Source organism: Triturus cristatus, chromosome 3_2, assembly GCF_964204655.1.
Source record: "Triturus cristatus chromosome 3_2, aTriCri1.1, whole genome shotgun sequence".
Taxonomy (NCBI): domain Eukaryota; kingdom Metazoa; phylum Chordata; class Amphibia; order Caudata; family Salamandridae; genus Triturus; species Triturus cristatus.
Genome location: NC_140584.1, coordinates 109,009,361 through 109,034,304, shown reverse-complemented (window position 1 = coordinate 109,034,304; position 24,944 = coordinate 109,009,361). Strand labels below are relative to the sequence as shown.

The window sequence follows — 24,944 nt, the reverse complement described above, 5'->3', positions numbered from 1 at the left end:
TGTGAAAAGCCAGTGCTCTATAATGAATGAAAGGTGATGTGTGGAACTTTTTAAAACTTCCAAACAACAATGTGCATGGAAGTATGCTTAGACATTCTCCACAAAGGTAAATAGTTTCCTAGTTTAGAAAAAAGGAAGATGTGCAAATTCATATTTTCCCCAAACATAGTCATCGAGATTCGGAACAATCTTCAGGGATAATTGCTGAGGGGGAGAACGCCTGGAAATATGACTTGTATATACTTCTGCTACATACTCTTTAAGTTTCACTGACCAGTAAACAAGATAAAGATGTATGTAAATCTTAGATGTGTAGAATTTGACCATTTAGAGCATTAGGACCACACACACTCTGCATTTGTGACCCTCAAACACCAATCATGTGGCATGTACGCGCTCAGGAGTAGGCACGCACAAAGATAAATGAGCACTAATAGGCACACATACATGCACACACATGCAAATACCCTGAGACACACACACAAACACACAGACACACACAAAGACACACATTAAAACACAAAGACACACTCTATAGCTTTCTCTTTTTCAATAAATGCTTCCATTAATTCCATAGTCACGGTAACAAACTTGAATGAACATTGGATGTTCGTCTGAGATACTCAGTCATTCTTAACCAATTTCTCTAAGTATCAGCTTTTCTCTTTGCTTCGGAATGCCCCTGAGGCACACTATCTCACTGTGGCACATCTTGCTGTGTCTTAATGCTTAACTGCACTCTGGCAGATTTATCTGTTTACTAGGCATTACTTGGATTTGTGAAGATAGTTTTCTTGAAAGACCGAAAAGGTCCAGTTCTCCCATAAAAAATGCAATGATTTGCTATCTTTTGCTGTTCTGCAGTTACATTACAATGTAAGTAAGTGTCTGGGACACAATAAAACGGCAACTGTTATATAAAAAAATACCACATTTATGTAACATTTTAACAATAAAACACATTTTTCCTCTCTTACTTGCATGCATGCTATTTTAACAAATTGTCACGTGACTGTAATGTTGTTCACACTGGATATAAGCAACAAACAAATTGACTTACAATGTGTGTACTACATTGTTCTCACATTAAATTACTAGACCGTCATCCTTCGTCTACGCAAAGTACAAATTTGAGTCAGTTCAACCCGGTTTGTAAGAAATTTGCACTCTCTTAGTGTTACTTGAATGGAGGTACTGGTCTTAAAAAGCTTCTGTAGGGGTGTGCTACAAAACATGACACAGAGCTATCAATGGCTAGTTCCCATTTGGTGTACCTAGGGGCGACACAGCTTGCTTTGCCTGTAGGCTATACAAATATGTATACAATCAGATTCTACAATCCACTACATTGCATATTGATTGATAACTGAGTAACTACTCTTTGCAGTCGAGTCAAAGCCCTCTTTTGTTGTAAAGAACTGACTTGGTGGGTTAATCCGTCAATCTAGTCATTGCATGCCAAGCCACAACTAACACCTCAATCGCCCCTTCTCTATAATGCAATCTGTTCTTTCTATTATAAAGCACTCTGATACAGTCCCAAGTCTGGTTTGCCCTATATAAAACCACAAATGAACAGATACATTTTTCTACAAAGGCAAACTGGTGTTCCTCTAAGATGTCCTAGCTTCACCCCTGGCAAACTACATTGAACATAATGGCTGTGCTCTAGAAGGAAGTGCATGAGAAGTATGTGCCACAATTAATAACGGTATTTGCAAACGCTGTAACTTACGTCAAGCTGTCCATTTTCAGCTGTATGCAAGTCCCCACTAATGAGCAGGAGCGGCCCGTGCAGGTAAGAACATGGGGCCGGGTTGCAGGGGAGAGGGCGGATTCGATAGATGACCATGAGGGAAAATTAAATAAATAATTAATTTTCCCTCGTCGTCTTGTGTCGAAATCCCCCCCACCCGGCCCTACCGCCCCTCCGCTCCTACCTGCACGGGTTGCGGCTGCTAATGAGTACGGGACTTACACACAGTGGAAAATAGGCATATATCTTATTAAACCTACCATTATCATCTGCCTTAAGAAGCACTGGCACAGATGTTATAAGCGACCTCAGAGGATCTGAGTTGGAGGGGACATTGTTAAGATCGAAATAATGTGTTTCATTAAGATTATGAAGCAAAAAGAACTGATGAGTACCAGAGAATGAAGCATCATGAATCATAATAAGAAGTCCTAAAAATAAATGGTTTAGCTAGTAAAGAGTTCAATAAAAGAGGACAGGGATACTGTATGAAACTCAACAAACACCTTGATGATTGCCAAAGCTTGAGCCAGGTAATGAAGAGTCAGATCTCCATTTATGAAAAACTTGGGAAGCTGGTGTGAGGTTGCAGGTCAAATCAGTTGTTGAAGGTTTTGCGCAAAGGTCACACTCAATCTAATGTAAAGTTGCCTGGTAATCTGAATAGTGGAGATACCAGTCAAAACATTGTATGTAGCCTCTGCGCAGTGTTGGAAGCAGGATGTATGAGTCCCTGTAAACCCTTTGCGGTTGTGAGCAATCGTACTGAACTTGGCATTTTGAGCTGAAGCATAGAATGGAGGGTCATATTTATTTCAAGCTGAGATTGGTATTGCCCATTCCAATGGGAAGAATCTAGCTGCTGAGATGAGTCCTCGTTGGTTTGAGGATAGTATTCATCAAAACTCTCTGTTGCAGATTTTGGAGACATAAAATCAAACTTTAATGCAATGGCTCATCATGAAGAAAAGTTTCAAAAATAGTTTTAGATTCTTGCTGGTCGTTGAATCTGTCCCTACAGACACTGTCCACTTGGCAGTAACAGGGGTCTTAAAATGACACTGGAGCTGCGAAGCTCTCTGTAGGCTCTCTCCAACACCCATATTTCGGCATTAAAGGAACTCCACAGAATAGGCAGGATTTCAGGGCACTTCTTTCTACACTTTGAAATATATTAAAAAATCAAACCTTTTAACCCTTCTGCGGACTTGAAGACCGTAATCCAATCTCTTGTCCTTTCCAAGCTGGACTACAGCAACGCAACGGTCACAGGCACTCCAAAAACCCACCAATGAAGTCCACACTGAGTGCAGAGGCTAGACTGATCTCTGGAGAGAGCTGATTCAACCACATCACTTCCACCCTCAAAAAACCCAACTGGTTATCAATTGAAGAAAGGAGTATATTCAAAACAACCTCCACAACACACAGAGCTCTCTATTCTGGAACTCCTCCTACCTCGCTAATAAACTCCGTAAAGCAGGACAAAAAAAACGCTACGAAGCTCCAGACCCTTCTCCTCATCCGTCCCAAATTCAAGAAAACCAAGTCCCTCACTAGATACTTCTCTGGTAATGCCTGAGAATTTAGAATGCCCTTCCCATAGAACTGCTTGACAACCAACCCTACCTTCACTTCAGGAAACATTTAAAACTGCATCTCACAATAAACCCATGAACTAATCCACCTTTACTACCCTGCTTGACCTACCTTGTACCCCATCCAACAAACTCACTGATAACTCTGAACTCAGTCACATTCCTCCACTGGATACCCCACCACTACCATATACTGTACTAATATTTGCTATCCACTGTGTCCTGTCCTGTAAATGAGCCCTGTTTACCTGCTTCCTACCCTATATTGTATGACTCTTCTCTTCCTATATTGTACGACTTGTAGATATGCCTACTGTCAACAATGTCAATGATGCATATGTAAATCCCGAAAAGCTGTACCCTATGGTTATAGCTCCTGGAATCAATCTTTATGTAATTCCTATAAAGCGACCTGATACCCTTGGGTCTAGTTCGCGCTATATACAACTCACAAAATTAAAATAAATATTTCCAGCATGTCTTTCTACGTTCGAAACTAGGAAGTGGTGGATTCAGTAGTCCCACTGATTTAATGCATTAAACACTTTTTTAGTGTGTAAACTTCTTTCAGTACACATTAGTATTTTCATTGACAATATTTTCAAAACCAATTGCATATTAAGGTTTATTTACTGTCAGTATTTTATGAATGTATTCACTAAATAATTTTACATGTACACATTCCTTGTAGACACAACATCTCTCCCTCATTTTAATATTAAAGTTCAACCTTTTCCCTTATTACAATCTCCAGCTTAATTTACAGAACCTGTTTACCTTGTTGCGGCTCTATGCTATTTTTCTACCACTGTGGCATTTTCACTGCCTTAACTGCCTTTGTCTACTGTGCAAACACTCTCATATATAAGGTCCTACTCTAGAACTCACTGACACCTCATTAGTTTATGCAGGTTTGATACACTCACTTGTACTACTTTCTTTGAATACAATAATGCATTTTCTTTCTGATGCAACATTCAGCTTGTTTGACGAGAAGAGTGATTTCACGCAATAATAATTGTACATTTTCTGTTTTCTGATTCAGATGTTCAGAAAACATAAACCTCGACTGCAAAGATGCCTTTGATTTAATCACTTGCCTCTAGTCAAATAGCCTTTACTTTTCACTGATGTGCTTTGCAATTCTTCAGAGATTATTGGATGGTAATTATTACATGACCAGTAGGCACCCACTGGATAGGGTCCAAATGTTCCTGATTAGTTAACACCAGGTCTAACCTTGGATCATTATGTTAAGATCTCTGCTACATTATGCTTGCTATAAGCACAGGGATGATGGATGTATGAGTCACTGAAAAGCTCCTTGGAATGTTTACATATATTTTCTTTGCCCGACTACCCCATGTATGATTTACCAATGCACAGAATGATACCGTGCTGAGTACCAAAAGTAGCAATGCTTATCTTTGTCTCCCTTTGGATTTACCATATTTCTGTTGTGTTTATCTTGTCTTTCGCATATTGACAAACTCATCTACAACTACTCTGTGTTTAATAAACAATGCATAATTGTGTGTGGCTGTAGTGATTTTAGTCAAGTTTTAAGTGACACTGAAAAGGAGATTTAAGGCAGGTTTAACATTTTTTGCAGCTCTAGTAAAAACAATAACTCCATCTTACACAGTACTGTGTACCGCATTTCTTATGTTTTAAAGTGTTTGTAAATAGGTTCGAGACAATTTAATGGCACTCAGTGTTCTATCATTGAAATCACTGATGTCTGATTAAATATTGTTGAGACTTGAACATGTGATCTGCAGATGTCAGATATCAGCCATTAAGGTTTAATTTAGTGAGACAGCTATACATGGTCCTTACTCAGTGTCCCTGTGTAAACCTCAGAATCAATCCATTTAGGTAATTCAGAAAGGACCTCAAGACCTGGCTCTTCGGATGACCCAAATGGAGCTGCTCACACCCCCTCCCCCAGCGCCTTGATACCCTCACGGGTGAGTAGCGCGCTCTACAAACCTTCATTGATTGATTGATTCATATAATGAAGATATCACCCCACCGAGCAGTAGGACAGAGAATACTTTTACTGTAGCAGGAACATCATAAATACGGGGTTCTCTATTTAGTATTGTGTAGTGTGTAGGGTCCACCTGACAAAAGAAGGAACTGATTGTTTTAGGGTAAGAATATGTCATTTGGCTGGTACTATATACCACACAGTACAATTATTTTTCACTTACCTTCATCACACATATTTAGAATTTGAGGCACAGAAAGACAGAGTGATTTGCTGAGCATCACATGCTATTCTGTCAAGTGCCAAAACTAGGCTAACATTAGTTATTGGGCCATTACATCACATCTCATTCCTCAAACCACACCTCCTTACACATCTTGTAAGTTGACGGTGGGAGACTGGTTTGTGTCATGATACCTGGTGGTGTGTCACTATGAGCATATGATGAGTTCGCTTGATACACATATCTTAGTTTTTATTTGATTTATAATGTGATCATCACAAACCAACTTGTCTCTAGGAACTAGACCGTCGGAGAGTCACTGAAAGTCAGCCCTTCCAGTAAAAAGCAGCAGTGGGAGATCTCCATCTCCTGGAATCAATAAATATGACAATTATTTGAGAAGACAAAGATGGAAGTTTTAACCCACCACGCACCACCGCACCCAACAGATGCTGCGCCGCTGCTGGAGCAAAGTCACCGAAGACCAGCTTTCCACCACCCTTGCCCGGAGACCACCCGCATATTCGACCGACCCCGACACCGCCGCACGCAACCTCAAACAGTGGATCAACAACTGTGCCAACACCCTCGCCCCGCTCAAGAAGCCCTCCAACACCCACACTAGCAAGAAAGCCAGCTGGTACACCGAAGACCTCCAGGCCTCCAAGCGAACCTGCCAAAAATTCGAAAAAAACGGAATCCGTGAACGAACAGCCCACAAGAACTCCACCTGCAGACACCACCACCTCATCAGATCCGCCAAAACGACCTCCTTCAAAGGCCGCCTAGACAACAACGCACACAACAGCAAAGAGATCTTCAACATTGTGAAGGAACTCTCCAACCCCAGCTCCAACACCAACGACATCCCACCTTCACAAGACCTGTGCGACTCGCTGGCCACCTTCTTCCGTCGCAAGATCGCAGACATTCACGACAGCTGCAACGCCGTCACCACCCCGGCAACCACTGAGACCCCCGCTCCCACGACCACCACCCGCACCAACCGCCTGGTCACCTAGACCAACATCAATGACGGCAACACCATCAAGATCATGAACACCGTCCACTCCGGATTCCAGGAAGACCCCTGCCCACACCACATCTTCAACAAAGCCAGCAGCACCATCGCACCCCATCTCCGGAAAACCATCAACATCTCCTTCGAGACAGCAACCTTCCCGGAGAGCTGGAAGCATGCAGAGATCAACGCCTTACTCAAGAAACCCAAGGCGGACCCCAAGGACCTCAAGGACTTCCGACCCATCTCCCTGCTCCCGTTCCCGGCGAAGATCATCGAAAATGCCATCAACAAACACCTGAGGAGCTTCCTCGAGGAGAACAGCATCCTGGACCCGTCCCAGTCCGGGTTACGCAGCAACCACAGCACTAAAACTGCCCTCATCGCCGCCATCGATGACATCAGGACCTTGCTAGACAACGGAGAAACCGTGGCCCTCATCCTCCTGGACCTGTCAGCCGCCTTCGACACGGTCTGCCACCGCACACTACGAACACGCCTCTACGACGCTGGAATCCAAGAGATGGCCCTTGACTGGACCTCCTCCTTCCTCTCCGGCAGAACACAGAGCGTTCACCTCCCCCCCTTCCGCTCCGAAGCCACTAAGATCATTTGCGGCGTACCCCAAGGCTCATACCTCAGCCCAACGTTGTTCAACGTCTACACGGCACCACTCGCCCACATCGCACGACGGCACCACCTCAACATCATCTCCTACGCCGACGACACCCAGCTGATCCTCTCCCTCACCAAGGACCCCCAAAACGCCAAAACCAACCTCCACGAAGGAATGAAGGCCGTCGCCGACTGGATGAGGAACAGCCGACTGAAGCTGAACTCGGACAAGACGGAGGTCCTCATCCTCGGATCCACCCCCTCGGCCTGGGACGACTCCTGGTGGCCGACTGCACTAGGAACGCCCCCAACACCCACCGACCATGCACGCAATCTAGGGGTCATCTTCGACTCTACCCTCTCCATGACGAAGCAGGTCAACGCCGTCTCCTCCTCCTGCTTCAACAGCCTCGGCATGCTTCGCAGGATCTTCAAGTGGATCCCCACTGAAACAAGAAGGACGGTCACCCAGGCCCGCGTCAGCAGTAGACTGGACTGCGGAAATGCACTCTACGCAAGAGCCGCAGCCAAACTCCAGAACGCCTCTGCACGCCTGATCCTCGACATCCCTTGCCGCAGCCACATCACACCCCACCTGAGAGACCTGCACTGGTTCCCTGTCAACAAGAGGATAACCTTCAAACTCCTCACCCATGCACACAAGGCACTCCACAACACCGGATCAACGTACCTCAACAGCCGACTCAGCCTCTACACCCCCACCCACCTGCTCCGCAGACCACGCCCTCGCCACCGTCCCCCGCATCCAAAGAGTGTCCGCCGGCGGCAGATCATTCTCTCACCTCACCGCCAAGACATGGGACACCCTCCCCATCCGCCTACGGCAGACCGAAGACCTTGTGACCTTCAGAAACCTTCTCAAGTTTGACTCTTCGAACAGTAGCAGCCCCCCCCCCCCCCCCCCCCCGGCGCCTTGAGACCCTCGCAGGTATGTAGTGCGCTCTACAAATGCCATGATTGATTGATTGATTGAACTGACTTTTTAAAACTCATCAGTGTTGGTTTTCTATCTTGACTCTTGGTATGGTGTTTCAAGTCAATAAGAAGGTACACTCTTATTTCAAATCATAGGTTGATTTTTGAGTTTTTGTATTGCAGGAGACCAAGGTTGGCTGGCCTATGAAACCTAGTTAGGATTTTAACATTTCTTTCCTCTTGAAGATATACTTGTCTAGTGCTATTAATGCATTCATACATCAGGCACAATTATTGGAGCCTGCTTAGCTCCTAGTGGACAATGTAGCAGACTCAGCCCTGACAAGATGCAACACAGTTTCCTAATATATAAAATCAGTCTCAGGTCCTGCATTTCAGCAATGCTATAGATGGGCTATTTCATACTGGGGAAGAACCCAATTGCATTCCATTATGAAGAGCTGTGGTTAAGCCACTGCAAGGTGTAAAGGAAACTGGCTAAATTATTAAGGCCTCTGGCTCGCAATACTGAATGGCCTCTGTGTAATACACAGAGATTATGACCCTACTGCAGTTTATCTTGAGAAGTGTGATGGTTTTTTAGTGAGTCTAAAGTCTGACTTAGTGAGATATGAATGAGACTTTTTTTACTGTACATTCTGTAGAATGTTACATTGAAAGGTACAGCAGTTCCACAAAGAAGATCTCCTTTAACCAAAGGGAAATTAAAAGGTTCTAAGTGTAAACATTTCGGTGCCAGAGGACTGTCTGAAATGAATACATGACAGATTCTTTTAGTCAGGGTGTGAGGATGTCATTTTAAAATAGATACTAGGGTTTGGAATTGGCATGTTGGGATCTGGGTGATTTACGTGATGGTGATTTATGTGATGAAAGTGAAGGGTATTGGGAAGATATATGAATAGTATACACTGGATTTTGTTTGGCAGAAAATGGGAGCAGCAATCGAGGACCCAAGAGCATCAAATAAAGGCTACTGGGCAACTCGACGGCGGCTATTCCCACTATACCCAGGGTATCTTAAAAACCGAAAAATAGACAAGGGGCTGCGTACAGCCACAAAACACTACTTCGCCAAAAACGAACACTCAGTATCCTCACCTCTAACACTGTGGGAAGCGTACAAAACAGTACTGCGGAGTCATGCAATCTCACTGATCGCTGGGCACAAGAAGTCGCAGAGACTGCATATGGAAACGTTAGAATAGGGAGCAGCTGTGGCAGAGGCCAATCATGCACTAGATATTAACGAAGACACAACACATAGGCTACATTTAACGCAGCAGGAATACAAGGCATTTGCTTGTGAGGAAGCGAAGGCCAAGCTCACAGCCACATAACACACGATTTACGAATTGGGCGACAAAGCTGGCAAGCTTCTCGCCTGGTTGGACAAAAAGGACTGATCCAACCGATGGATAGCCCAACTCCGGTTCGAAAATGGGGCTGTGACTTCGGACCCCCAGCAAATAGTGGAAGCACTAGCCTCACATTATAAAACGGTGTACACACCCACAGCTAACAACACAATCGACGACAATCTAGCCTTCCTGAAAGAAATTCGCATGCCCACACTACCGCAGGACGCCGCCCTGGCGCTTGGGACCGAGCTATCTCCAGATGAGCTTGCCTTAGCAATCGGTGCACTACACCTGGGAAAAGCCCTAGGACCAAATGGCATCCCGGTGGAATTTTATAAAAGGACAGTGACCCAACTTACGCCACACCTACTCAGCATGTACAAGGCAGGTTTAGAACTGGGGGAATTGCCCAGAGACCAGCGCCTGGCGACCATAGTGGTGATTCACAAAACCGGCAAGCCACCGCAGGAATGCATGTCTTATAGACCTATATCCCTGATAAACGCTGAGGCGAAAATATTGGCCAAAGTACTGGCAATGAGATTACAGCCATACCTCACAATGCTGATCCATCCGGATCAGTCAGGCTTCATGCCTAACCGTAACCCGGCCCTGAATCCCCGGAGACTCCAAGAGTGTCCTGGCACGAGCGTCAACGATTGATGAGGACGCAGTTATTCTTTCCCTGGATGCACGAATGGCATTCGACATGATAGAATGGCCCTCCCTTTTTGCAGTACTTCAACATGTGGGCTTCAGGCCCAAATTCTGCAAATGGATACGCCTACTATACAATAAACCTTTGGCGCAGGTGGTGGCAAACGGCCGAATCTCAGCGGATTTCCCCCTTGGAAAAGGAACGAGGCAGGTCTGCCCACTTTCCCCACTCTTATTTGTGATAGTATTGGAACCATTGGTGGCTTGGATACGTCAGGACCCAGTTATCCGGGGGTTGAGGTGGACAATGGGTTGAGAAGATCGCATATCACTATATGCTGACGATGTACTGCTTTATTTGATGTCCCCATCGCGATCCATCAACTGCTTACTAGACATTTGTGCAGTATATGGCAGGGCCTCAGGTTATACTATCAACTGGTCGAAATCACTTCTGTATGTCCTACACGGCCCCCCGCCCAGACTGCTGCGCAATTGTGAAATTCAAATGGCGGAACAGGGTTTCAAGTATCTTGGCATATACGTTACCTTTCAGACCACACTCTTCACAGAATAAAACCTTATGAAGCCCCTGACGCGATTCAGCCGAAACGCCAAACATTGGCGTTCACTACCACTTACTTTACTGGGCAGAGCAGCCCTCTTCACAATGATGGCACTGCCCAGATTCTTATCTATCTTTCAGAATACCCCCTTTCCGGTCCCCCTCTCCTACTTCACGATGATAAGCGCTGAGGTAACCAAATTGTTATGGGACGGGAGATCAGCCCGTATCGCCATGAAGAAACTAGTGAAAGGCTGGTATGATGGAGGGATAGCCCTCCCACATATACAAATGTACTACTGGGCATCACAGCTCACTGTGATAAACCAATGGCTTCATGCACCACAGGAAGACCCAGCATTCCGCATGGATAGGCATCTCCTAGAAAAAGAAGGGATCATGGGGGCGCTATATAATAGATCTGGAAAGACGACCCACACAGGCACCGTGGCCCACAAAATCCAAGTCTGGCATGCGGCATAGAGAGCGTTAGGATGGGAAGGGACTCTTACGCAGGCGACGCCTCTATGGGACACCTAAAAACTAGGGAAATTGCGCAACACTAAGGGATTCCGGCAATGGGACCTAATAGGCCTCTCCAGGGTGGGAGACCTGCGGAAAAAAGGCAAAGTTATCCAATTTGCCCAACTGCAAGCCACCTACAAACTGGCGCAGACAGAAACCTACAGATATGTGCAGGTTAGACACGCACTCATGGCAGCGATTCCAATAGCCACGCAACTCCCGGAGGCCTCACCACTGGAACACAGACTCCTTACAGACCACCTAAGCAAAAAAGCCATCTCTCTGACATACAGAAAAATAATTAATAATCAGCTTGACCCCAGGACAGCCCTTAAGGAACGGTGGGAAACAGATATGGGAGACCTAGATGAGGAGAACTGGCATGCAGCCCTGGCGTCCCTAAGGGAAGTTGCGATACCTTCCACATTAAAACTAATACAGCTAAAACTCATACATCGCATCTACTACACGCGCATCCTGCTGCATAAGCTAGGTAGGGCGGATACTCCGCTCTGCCTCAGACAATGTGGTGCCATAGGCACCTTCTGGCACACGATCTGGGACTGCCTGGTAATCACTCGCTTCAGGGAGGCATTTCTGCACACAATGTCACAGGTCACCAGAGTAAAGGTCACACCAGAACCAAAAAGATGTTTGCTCAACATTTGGGAACCCACAGACCTGAACCACGCAGCTCAAGATTGGATAACACTAGGACTAGCATTAGCAAAGCGTAATGTAGCACGACACTGGGGTTTGGGAATGTCCCCGACACATCGACAATGGTGCTGTGATATGGACGACACAATGATAACTGAGAAGTCAGTCTACATCCACCGGGGTTGCCCTAAAAAATGGGCTTGGGTGTGGGGAAACTGGAATAGGTTCTGTGGTGATATCTGTGAACCCCCACAAGAAATGCAGTATCAGAAGACAGCGAATGACCTTGGTGAAAAGAGGGCATAGAGAATACGCCGCAAAGCATAGCACAACAGTAAACACAAAGGGGTTTGGGAACCTAGTACCTAATGTAAAAGATGCACCACTGCAAAATATGTTTTTGTCGTCTATTGTATGCACTAAAGAATATTCCACTGAAGTAACGATTGTCAACATGTATAATAAAATGCCAATAAAATGTTTAAAATAAATAAATAAAGGCTACTGTTTATGCAAAGAAAAATACTAGGGTTTTCCCTGAAAATCACTGAAACATACAAACAGGTACTCCAGTGCCCTTTTCCTTGATATGAAATCCAGCTGGCTTAATTTAGAAATCACCTCCCTCTCGTAAATTCACGCTACCTGGATCCTTTTCTCAATGCCCATCTGATGCCGGAGAAACAATATGCTGGCAATATATTTCAATGATCATACTACTGAATATCGACGTCAACAATATTGTGGCATACTAATATCGATGACAGGATATCGAGGGACAAAATATAGAAAGGTTAGTGCATAGAGCGAATTATAGATTTTCTATTCCCTATTCCAATTCTAGGAACCTTGAATATATATGTACAGCATAGGTACATATATGAGGAGATGGAATCTAGGGTTATTTACCGGTCGACATTTTATCTTTGATAGAATGTCCTCCATAGTCTTTCCCATTGATATTGTTGATTCAATATTCCGGGGGCACTCCCTTTCAACCAACCCACCTGGCACAATGATTCACACCAGTTCCTGTACTAAGCTTGAAAAAGGCACTGAGGTGTTTTAAAGGTGACATATTAATACTATATAGTTAAATAAATAAATATAGAGAAGGCATTAAGATATACAGGCTGCAATTATTCCTTTTAAATGCAGTTAAAAAGAAACATTCTGAAGAAAGAATGCGTTTCTAGCTAATACCTGTTATTGATGGTTCCACGCAAGATCATCACCTCATCTATCCATTTACAAAGTCATCTGGTATTAATTTTAACAATACATGCATCTACTTAATTATTATATTTGATCAGAAGATAAATTACCAACCTTTTGAGTCAGCAGTGCTTGTACAACCTGGTTGGCAACCTTGGAGGAGAACAAAAACAACAAAAATAACATTAATACATTAAAAAATTAAAAAAAAATTCAAATAGAATGTATATATATGCCATGACATTCACGTTTTCAGTACTTCATGTCACTCAAGCAACATTAGATGGTGCAAAGGATCCTTATCTAGTCCTAAACCTCTTCATGTCTGTGGTTTGGTGCCTTCTTCTGAAGTAGAATACATTATTTTTAAAACTGTTTATCCATGTTCCATATCTGCCTGGTATACAAAGGTTGGCATTCCTCAGACGGTCCGTGTGGCCCATATAGGTTCAGCTGCCTCACAATTACCAATGTGAAACTCACTCTCATATCACAGTGATACTTCGGCTGCATAATTTGATCAATAATTGTTTTTATATATGCCAGTATTCCCCACTTGAGCAGGGGCATTTGTTTTAACAGATCCTTGTCATTATGAGTGCAAACCTTTCGAGTTTCTTCTTCTTGCTTTCATGCCTGGCTCAGAACCTTTAGTGCTTTTTGCTTGTCCCTCATAATTGTTCTTTACATTATGTAAATCAGGATGCTGGTAGTCACTGGTGTGTTTATCCATTGCAAAGTCACATATCATTTGCCTTAGCCATCACTTTCTTTGGATTTGCACCAAAACTTAGACTTTCACATATTGAAATTGAATTTTTTTGCTAAGAAGCCCATTTGGTACTCAGTTACCTTTTTTTTCTGCCAAGGAGCCTCTCCTTTTTTTTTTTTTTTTACTCTAGGCTGTCATCCTGCGTATTTATCAGATACACTGCATTCAACTCCTGATTGCTTCATCTTTAGGTCAGGTAATAAGTTATCTGTCTTGGTGACTAGAGAACCAGTTTTCCTTTGACACATTGGAATTTCAAATAACACTAATACTTCCTGTATTGCTCTTACGCGCTGCTTCGAAGCAAGCACTCACCAGCCACCGAGGCACTATAATACAGTACTTTGTGTCATATAAACTTGGTCTCAGGGTGGAGTTGGTTGTAACCCATGCCAAGACTCTCCTCAGCTGGCCTCTCAAATTGGAACCTGGTGTGACTGTGATGACTTATCTGTGGCTTTATGAACCATACAGAAGTCTGCTGAATGGTTGACAAGTATGCCACAACTATACCATATTGCTAATAATAGTGATCACTTTCCTCATAAAGTCTGCAACACATATGAGGCTAGTTCCTATGTCTACTCTGGTAGGACTATAGTCGGGAAAGAATCCTAGCCTTACCAAAAATGTTTACAAATTAAAGTGCGTATGCTTTGGAGTATACAGTACAAACATATGCTCTACTTACAGTATACGAAGTATGCATGTACTGTATCCAGGGTAACATTTGACGACATGATGGTTATTTTGAATGATTACAAATGAGTGTGAAATGCTTTTCACGTGTGGTCTAGTAACATTTAGAGTAAGGACAATGATAGCAACATATTCATATTTCCAAAGGTTTAGTACCTTTTTTTTTAACATGCTAATAATTGGACTTTGACACCCGATGGTTTACTTAGTACATAAACCTTTTGATAACTATTTCTCGAAGATGTAATATGGATTTATCACCCTGGTAGGAAACAGCACATTTAATATACTTTTGAAACCCGTATTCAGTGAATACCACAAACTGGTGCAGTTTGCACAAATATAAAATCAAAACCATTCTATGTTTATCAGTTTTCTGTTTGTTTCTACATCTTGATAATCCCTTTCTAATCGAGAAATGTTTTCCTGCACCTAGTACAGGGGAGTAGATTACAGTCTGGACGTGTTCATGGACCTTAATTGTTTCTTGATATGTTATTGACTAAATGGTAGATCTATACTGACAGCTTGCTACATAAACAGTTGCAGACAGTGAAAATACTTACTATCATCAGACAGTGGTTTCAGGACATTCACACTACAGTGTGTAATTGACTCGAATCAGATTACTGACCATTGATTAGTTTAACTCTATATCCAACTGGGAATTGTGAGTATGCTAGAGTTTGACCACATTCATTTCCGCTTGCTTCAAGTATTTAATCAAATAACAGAATTATTACAAAACCCTATTTTTGCATTCTGTTTTGATAAAGGGCAACATCAAATAATAGGTAAATATATGTTTGCTATTATTGTTGGGGCAAGCTAAAGTGCAAATAACTGCTGACCGATCTATAAATAAAAAGTCAACATAACACTCATCAGAAATTGTGGTATGCGTATTTCTGCAAGTTACTTTGTTTTATGAATACTTCGAATTTCCAGGGTTCTATAACATTTCTATACGTTTGTGTTAATACATTTAATGCAAGGTCGTTGCCACATGTGTGTTTCTTGCCCCCCTCCCCACAATGCACATTGTATGCTTCAGAAGTTGGAAAATGTGCTTGGAAGCATGAAAGTTTGTAGACTAAGGGCCTCAAAAAAAGGATGGGAGACACATGGAGCAAACAAAAGCTGTGAGATTTTATAATGGCAATCCTCTCGGTGCCCTCACCAAATTTAAAGGCTAGGAAAGTGTGGTCTTTTCAATTTTGTAGCAATGGGTGGCTCTGTTTGCTGGAAAACATTTGTACAGCCATACAGGGCAGGACTGGGAATCCAAAGCAGTCCTGGTAGTTTTCTCAGGCCAGCCCCTGGGGAAGCACTGCCTGGCCCCGAGAGGCTGGAAACACTTGCTTGTTGCCTTTGTTACTGGGGGCCGATATTGCAGCACCGCTGCAAAAATGGCCGCCGGTAACAAAACTGGCCCCCACCACTGCAAAGCCGCCCCCCACCCTTCCAGTTTTGATAAGTGGTACTTTGGGAGTTGTAAGAAACATTCAAATTTGACTGCATGTGGTTAGATTCAATCTAAAATACGACTATAATTCTCTATCATCTCAGGGCCTTATTTGGAAAAGAAAGTAAGCATTGTAATGCATGGGGCTGCCCTATAGAAACAATATTCTGAATTGTCTTTTTATGTATAATAAAAGGCTTGTGGTCTAAGAGCCTATAGGAGATCACTGGCAAACTTCTAACAGGTTGGCGAGTTCTGCATGAAACTACAGACTTCAAAGCAATTGTTTGCTAAAACATAGGTTCCAAAATTTACACTTTCAAAAACCTCTCTACAAAACCTTCGTATTAGTAGTGGGTTCACATACTATTTTAACTCCAGTCACACAACATTTGGGGAAGGACAGCTTGCAGACGGTAAACAGCCTTTTGTTCGCATGCTAAACAACGCATGCCATAACAATGCGGTCGTTACAACGACCGCGTTGTTATTTTGCATACCGTTACAACAAAAGTCGGAAGAACGACTTGCGTAAGGGGGAAGAAGGTGTTGGATTTAAAATCCAACACCTTCCCTAGTGTCCGCAAAGACTGGAGTTGGAATAGTATATTATACTATTCCAACATCCAGCGCCCACTAAAAGCAAGTCGTTCTTCCGACTTGCGTTGTAACGGTATGCGAAATAACGATGTGGTCGTTGTAACGACCGTGTTGTTATGGCATGCGTTGTAACCGCATGCGAAAAGACAGGCCTATATTCCTTGCAGACTGCTTGTTTTGCAAACATGTTATGACAGGGTTTTCGCATACCCTCCTTAGTTCCAAAATGTGTTATCCTGTAAATCTCTTTATCAAATTTCTGTGCATCAAATGATCACATGATCGTTCTGCAAAGCAAAGGGGACACGAAATAGCCACGTACTCAAATGAACAGCCTGCACCACAAATGTTATGAACTGTTCAAGTCAAGCTGGCACATTTGTTACCATCTGTTTTGCTGCTATGTGAAGTTTTCAAAGACTTGCAGCCCTCCTACCCAGACATTTTATATAATGCTTAATATTCCTGAAAAGCGAACAAACCTCAGGAAATTCATTTTTTTTGCCTACCGACAAGAGGTTTCCTTACCACCAGAAGGTGCAAAAGAACAATGAAGTGACAACCACCCACTCTTGACTACAAAATAATTCCTCTTCCGTTAAATAGTCCTCAGAGAAAAATAAAGGAAACAAAAATTAGCCAGGCTAGTGTGAAAAGAGAGCCAAACGGTCTTGATCAGATTTAAGTGAGTGACAGGAGATTTAATTTTCCCATCCTGATGAATTAATTAAGTATTCTCAGTCATAAAGCAAATTGTTCTCTAGACCTTTGGTATTGCTGTCAAATCATATGCAGTCCCTTTGAAATTCCTTGTAATTTAATATTGGTTATATGTTTCCCCTTCAGAACAGTATTATGCATTTTAAGCAGAACATTATTTAAATTGAAGTCAATATAATCAGATGTAAAGTTGGGCCTCTTTTGTTAATATAGCTGTTCACCTTGTGTCTATTTGTGATGGATTGCAGTATTTAATTTGTAAAGTGAACAGGGTTCTCTGAAAAGAAAGAAAATGTCAAATCACGGTCAAATGTAGGACTATATATATATAATATATATATATATATAGATATATTAATATATATATTCATATATGTAAGTATCTATGTATATATATATCTATATATATCTATATATATAGTCACTGAAAAAACCAAAGGTTTCAGGGGTGTTATAGTTAGGAATTGGCATTTAAAAAACCTTAGATATTCACTGAAAAAACCATAGGTTTCAGGGGCGTTATAGTTAGCTGGACATTTCCCTCGTACAAAACCCTAGAAATTCCCCTGTTATAGTTAGTTTAGTTGCCTACTAGACATGCATGCACTGTCAGTTCCAAAGCATATTGTTAGCTTACAGTTGGGTTAGAGCCTGCCGTTTGTTTACAATTGGTTGGCTTCATTGCAACAGCGGCTCTTCCCTTATGGCGGAGAAGCGTCGCCCCACTGCTGACAGCCAGCAGAGGCAAACGTGAAAAAATAAAATGATAATAAAACTATTTTATTATTACTCTATTTTTCACAGAGTCAGCTGAGTTTTACTTCGGGGGTGGGGCCATCGTGCCGAGAGTCGGCAGCAGGAAGGAGAGGTGGTGGGCACCGTAATTGAGAATGTTGGTTTGACCGGCTGTCTTAGCACGGGTGGAGAACCGACACAGGCTTTCAGGCCCTGTCGGAGCGCCAAACCAGGCCACTCAGACCAATCCCAGTGCTTCTCTCATATTGGGTAATATTATTCCCAGCATGAGAGCAGCATCTGAATTGGCATCTTGGAGCCTGCGCAGTGTGCACCAGTTTGTGGACATCCGGGAGGCGAGGTTTGGGACAGGAGCAGAGTAGCAAGGCAACATACAGCAGAAGTAGGTAAGGGCTCTTTTATGTTTTTCCCCATTATTTTGTCCATGTAGGCATTTCTCATGTATTGCCCCACTGCTTGGGATTGAGAGCAGCCAACAGTGCTTTATTGTTACTCTCATTGGCTTGCTTCTTATTTGTTAATGTGGAGGGCTTTCCTTACTATTCTTGTGTTTGTCCCTCCATTGGAGCATGGACACATTACTGTGTCCTTACACTAGTGGATTTTTCAGGCGCTACATTTTTTGTTTTGTTTAAACATTCTTCAACAGTGCATGTGTTTCCAGCTGTCTCTCTAGTGCACCTCTCTTTCTCACCTGTGAAGTTCTCCCCTGCCCCCTTTCCGTGATGCTCTCATTATTGTATGCATCCTTCCCCACATTGCTTTCTCGCCGATGTGCTTCTCCCCCTCCCAACTCCGCATTGCTCTCTTGCCCATTTGCTTTTCTCCCCCACCATCCACACTGCTTTATCTGTCTACCCTAGTTGGTTCCCCAACACCCTCTGTGTTGCTTCCACCCCACCTGCACCCTCCATGTTGCTTCTAGCGCCAAGGGTTGCCTCAGCGCCCACTGACTCCTAAGGCTACTTCCGCACCCCTCATCCTTTTTGCTTTTCCTCATCTGCTTTCCAAAACAACACACATTTTTTTTCTTTTATTTGGCAATAAGAGTTTGATCACCAAATAGAAAACAGCAGCAGCCACATCATTTCATAGGCAAGTGCATGTTTGACTTGCACACCTACAAAATGACACAATAGGCTTTTTTCCATTATTTAACCATTCTACACACCATTGGGATGATCTACAGCATGGGTAAAAGGTATTGGCAAAACTAGGAGGTCACAAAGCCAAGACTTATTAGCTTTGTCAATGCTTCTTGTAATACTACCATTTACAAGAAGGGTAATGTCTGCTGTTCACTGAGGACCACCCAACGGACCATTTCTTCTTCATGAAAGAGCCTTAATTCTAGCAAAAACCTAAAAATGACTGTCTAGTCGTTGGTTACCCACATGCTATGAGAAGATATCACTTTTCCTTACATTTTATTTGCCTTATGTGCTGTAGAGACACAAGGCCAGCACAGCAGCTATGTCATCCCTGTCCTTCTCAATATGCCCACAGCTGTTCCCTGCATATTTCTATTTTAGCACATTTTAAGGTGTTTTAATCACTCAGAACCTCTTAAACTGCAGATCTTGCGCTTCAACGGGGCACCCCTAGGCAGGCCATGAGAAAGAGGAGAATGTTGATTTCTCTACTGTCCTTGTAGTCTCAAGGAGGAAGTCTCCACAGGCCATCTCTGTAGATAGCATGTTGGAGGGAGTGGTTTATGTTCCTAATAGGGTGGGGGCAGATACCAGATCCATAATGAAGGAAGTCGAGAGGTCCTTGATCACCCACAACACATCAGAAGTCCAGGGAAAAACAGGGAAGGCGCAGGAGCTCAGGCAGCAGCCTCGTAGGGGATGCCAGCCATGGGTCAGGCGGGCGCGTCAATGAGGGCGAGGGAAACCAACTCGGGGATCAGGACAGCCGCGTCACGGCACTCTCGAGGCAGCTCTGATGGGGGAAGACAAGACCCACGCATCTCCCTCGAAGCCCCGGACGAGGTGCCAGCGGGACTCCAGGCAGCCACTTAACAGACCAGCACGCAGGCGAAGGCAAGTTCTCCCTGGCGCATTCTCGCTATTCTTCGCTGCTGAGCTGCGGGATGGCAGGCAACCGCGTTTCGGGTCCAGAAAGGAAGGCGGTCATCCACGCGTCCCAACTGCAGTCCCAGAGAGGCACCGCATGCAGACATTAAATCGCAGCCAAGGTCCGGAAAGGAAGCTTCGATCGGTGGGGCCGCCATGGCAGCAAAGTCAGGCATCCGCAGCGATGCAGCGAACAAGGGACCGACAGACCCACAGGAGCTCTTGTGGATGTTCTGTCCATGGGGTTTCAAGAGATTTCCCTATATATCTATGAATATATTGAATTCTTGATTTCCTTCCTTTGTCTATATTGAATAAAAATGAATATATGATTGTGTTTTATTGTGTCAACAAAAATGAATACATTTTATATATTTAATTCCATGAGAAAGATTGAAGTTTAAGACTTGTGGGGATTTTGTGGACGTTTTGCGCTCTCCTATATGATTAGATACATTGTTCATATTCTGTTACCAGGCAGGGTTTTGTCGTGTTTGTAGATTGCGCTGTCCATCACGACATGCCCAGGTCTGTGTGCGTTTGGCACTTCCGTGCACACAAATTTTCCAGATATCATGCTTTTCTATTCCAGGTAGCTTCAACACTAATGTTGCCTTTGTGTTTGCTTTCTGTTGTTTAAATATATGAAAACCTTCGGGGTCACAACCCTTAATTAATAGCAAATAGATACAAAGTACCCAATTTTGAAAGGAGATGTGGGGCGTTCTGAGTTGTTACAGTGTCTGTTTAAATCTTTGGAAATGTTAGCTGTTTGTGAACCTTGTATTCCTGTATCCGTACAGTAGTGCAGCTTTTCTGTGTCTTTCCATTTCAGGTTTTATTTTTCTACAAGATGATTAGAACCTGCTTGATCTAATCTGGTTACTGCTTTCCACCTGAGATTACTGTCCAACAAATTAATGTTACATTGTTTCTAAATATTGTATGTGCTTTCTATGTTCTGATAACTGTTTATACTGCAAATATACTAAATGTATATAAGTTATTATTTAAAGGGTTGTGTACTAGACAAACTTGCCCAGGGCCTTCTCAGGTGGCCATGCGGCCTGCAGTTTGCACCACTCATAGCCCTTGGCAGCGCTGCAAATGACCGCACCAGTGCAACTACTAATCATCGCGCTCCTACAGGTGTGACAACTGTTCAAGGTCTTCCAAAGCTATAAGAATGTCGTGGTTGGCAGGTATTATTTATTTTTAATGTATATCGAATTATTTAACACTGTTGTTGTGCTCATCTCAAAATTAGACTGATAGCGCCACCATGTGGTGGACTGTGATCAGAGCTGGTGTTGAGAATTAAGTGCAGGTGCCAAGCAGCGGTACCCATCGGCTCAAATTAAGCACTGGTGGCACCAGGCGCGCAACACCCATTGGGCTCACTGGGCTTCAGCCCCCCCGTCATGTGTGTCAGCATGGCTGAGACAGCCTCGCGGGCTGGCGTCCGTCTAATTGCAGCCGGACCCGATTACTTCACGGGTCTTTAAGAGACCATTTACTCGTTAATGAGGCTTTTGTTGTGTTTTTACCCCTTTTTACAGCCACTCTGCCTATGGCTGGAAGACTTAGCCCGCACCCCCCCCCCCCCCGATATCTTTTTCAGCCCCTCCCGAAATTTGGCTCTAGTTGCCCGCCTGGGTGGCACTGTACCTAAACTCTCTCCATTTCTACTCAACGAACCAAAGAAGGTTACATTTCTGTTGTGGACTTGGACGCTCAAGCGGTGGTTCACAACGACCCACAGCTTGCTCCCTGTTACAGACCAATGTGGTAACTTTTTAGGATGCAGATGCAGACCAGGTATCCTCCATCGAGAATAAGGCACTACGCCTGCAAAGCGTGCTCGCTATGTTGTATAACCTTCCTTCAATTAGGGTGAACAATTTAACGAGCATATTTTGAGGAAGAAATTGGCCAAATAAAGCATCTGATCTGTAAAGCAGACTAAACATTCTCCAGAATCCTATGGGGCTATTTGCTAGTATGACGAGCGGTGTGCGACCCACTTCGCATTTTGTATTTAAAGCTCCCTGAGCTATGGGTTGACGAGCCCGGATCCCGCACCCGCGCGCCGTGAGAGGTAATATACCTGATAATTTTTGGCAGTCTACAGCACCCCGCATACGTACCTGCTCCCTGCTGACGAGAGGCAATTACCTCGAAACACGTGTCCAGGGATGGCATTTTAAACTTTTTACTCGTGGCATAGGTGTACCCGCCGCTGTCACTACATTCTCCAGAATCCTATGGGGCTATTTGCTAGTATGACGAGCGGTGTGCGACCCACTTCGCATTTTGTATTTAAAGCTCCCTGAGCTATGGGTTGATGAGCCCGGATCCCGCACCCGCGCGCCGTGAGAGGTACTATACCTGATAATTTTTGGCAGTCTACAGCACCCCGCATACGTACCTGCTCCCTGCTGACGAGAGGCAATTACCTCGAAACACGTGTCCAGGGATGGCATTTTAAACTTTTTACTCGTGGCATAGGTGTACCCGCCGCTGTCACTACATTCTCCAGAATCCTATGGGGCTATTTGCTAGTATGACGAGCGGTGTGCGACCCACTTCGCATTTTGTATTTAAAGCTCCCTGAGCTATGGGTTGACGAGCCCGGATCCCGCACCCGCGCGCCGTGAGAGGTAATATACCTGATAATTTTTGGCAGTCTACAGCACCCCGCATACGTACCTGCTCCCTGCTGACGAGAGGCAATTACCTCGAAACACGTGTCCAGGGATGGCATTTTAAACTTTTTACTCGTGGCATAGGTGTACCCGCCGCTGTCACTACATTCTCCAGAATCCTATGGGGCTATTTGCTAGTATGACGAGCGGTGTGCGGCCCACTTCGCATTTTGTATTTAAAGCTCCCTGAGCTATGGGTTGACGAGCCCGGATCCCGCACCCGCGCGCCGTGAGAGGTACTATACCTGATAATTTTTGGCAGTCTACAGCACCCCGCATACGTACCTGCTCCCTGCTGACGAGAGGCAATTACCTCGAAACACGTGTCCAGGGATGGCATTTTAAACTTTTTACTCGTGGCATAGGTGTACCCGCCGCTGTCACTACATTCTCCAGAATCCTATGGGGCTATTTGCTAGTATGACGAGCGGTGTGCGACCCACTTCGCATTTTGTATTTAAAGCTCCCTGAGCTATGGGTTGACGAGCCCGGATCCCGCACCCGCGCGCCGTGAGAGGTACTATGCCTGATAATTTTTGGCAGTCTACAGCACCCCGCATACGTACCTGCTCCCTGCTGACGAGAGGCAATTACCTCGAAACACGTGTCCAGGGATGGCATTTTAAACTTTTTACTCGTGGCATAGGTGTACCCGCCGCTGTCACTACATTCTCCAGAATCCTATGGGGCTATTTGCTAGTATGACGAGCGGTGTGCGACCCACTTCGCATTTTGTATTTAAAGCTCCCTGAGCTATGGGTTGACGAGCCCGGATCCCGCACCCGCGCGCCGTGAGAGGTACTATACCTGATAATTTTTGGCAGTCTACAGCACCCCGCATACGTACCTGCTCCCTGCTGACGAGAGGCAATTACCTCGAAACACGTGTCCAGGGATGGCATTTTAAACTTTTTACTCGTGGCATAGGTGTACCCGCCGCTGTCACTACATTCTCCAGAATCCTATGGGGCTATTTGCTAGTATGACGAGCGGTGTGCGACCCACTTCGCAATCTATGATGATTTACTTTGGGTACTGGCACCCCCTTAAGAGAGTTTTTTTTAACAATCGCGACTGCTCTATAATGAGCCTCCTTGTCGGGTTACTTAGGTATTTGTGTTTCTGAATGAACTGCGTGGTAGGAAAAAATAATAATATAAAGGTTTGTACTGGATTATTCACTCGGGTCTATATGATTTTGTTTCATAGTTTGCGTTTAATGGGTGCAATTTGTGACACCCTATATGCGACCGAGCTGTGGAAAATCCTTCACAATCCCAAAGCTGTTGATAATAAATTATACTGCTTGTTGCAACTCCCTGAAACAACACCTACTGTGGTGTGGAGGTCAGAGCTCTGTGCCAGGCTACTGACCAGTTGTCAATTTTCAAACCACACTTCCGATGGATTCAAAATCAATATATGCCTTCAGAAAGTATTAATGTCTGATGGCGATCATTCACTTTTGTCCTTAGAATCCCCTCACACCCTAACAAACACAAGGCTCAGCTATCCTTTAAACCTTTTTTGGAATTACGTTTCTCACTATATGTTAAGAATGGTTTAAATGACCCTTAGTTATTTGGAACATAAACCGATGATTAGTCCAGAAGGCTACTTGAATACTGTTCAGTTGATCGATTTCATGGTGTTAGACACCCAATTTTAAAAGGGAGCACTTCTGGATGAATACATTATACAGCACTTGATCATTGCAGACTTTTTATTTCTAATGAGGCACAGTAAAAGCAGTCATTAAATTTATTTTCTTCACTCTTTCATAACTTAAACAGGAGCTCCTGGATCCCAATTAAAATGGAAACACTGCACACCTTTTACAGCAGTTTTCACTCTTGCTATGACTAATCCATTTACTATGCTAACTTTTTTTCTCTAGCCTATTGCACGAGTTCGCCTCAAAGGCATTTTGAACAGACATGTCCTCTATACTAGTGAGAAATGATGCGTGTCTTTCTGTATGACTATATAATGGGTCCTAACCA

At 43.9% G+C, this 24,944-nt stretch overlaps 1 protein-coding gene across 1 annotated transcript in view; it reads right to left on the bottom strand.

Moving 5' to 3' along the window:
- The window catches only part of NCKAP5 (NCK associated protein 5), a 704,458-nt gene that overhangs the window by 202,071 nt on the left and 477,443 nt on the right, over window positions 1-24,944 (bottom strand). Inside the window, exon 7 of the mRNA XM_085647329.1 lies at window positions 13,261-13,299. Coding sequence (XP_085503455.1) covers window positions 13,261-13,299 — 39 coding nt within the window. The remainder of the gene's footprint in view (window positions 1-13,260; window positions 13,300-24,944) is intronic.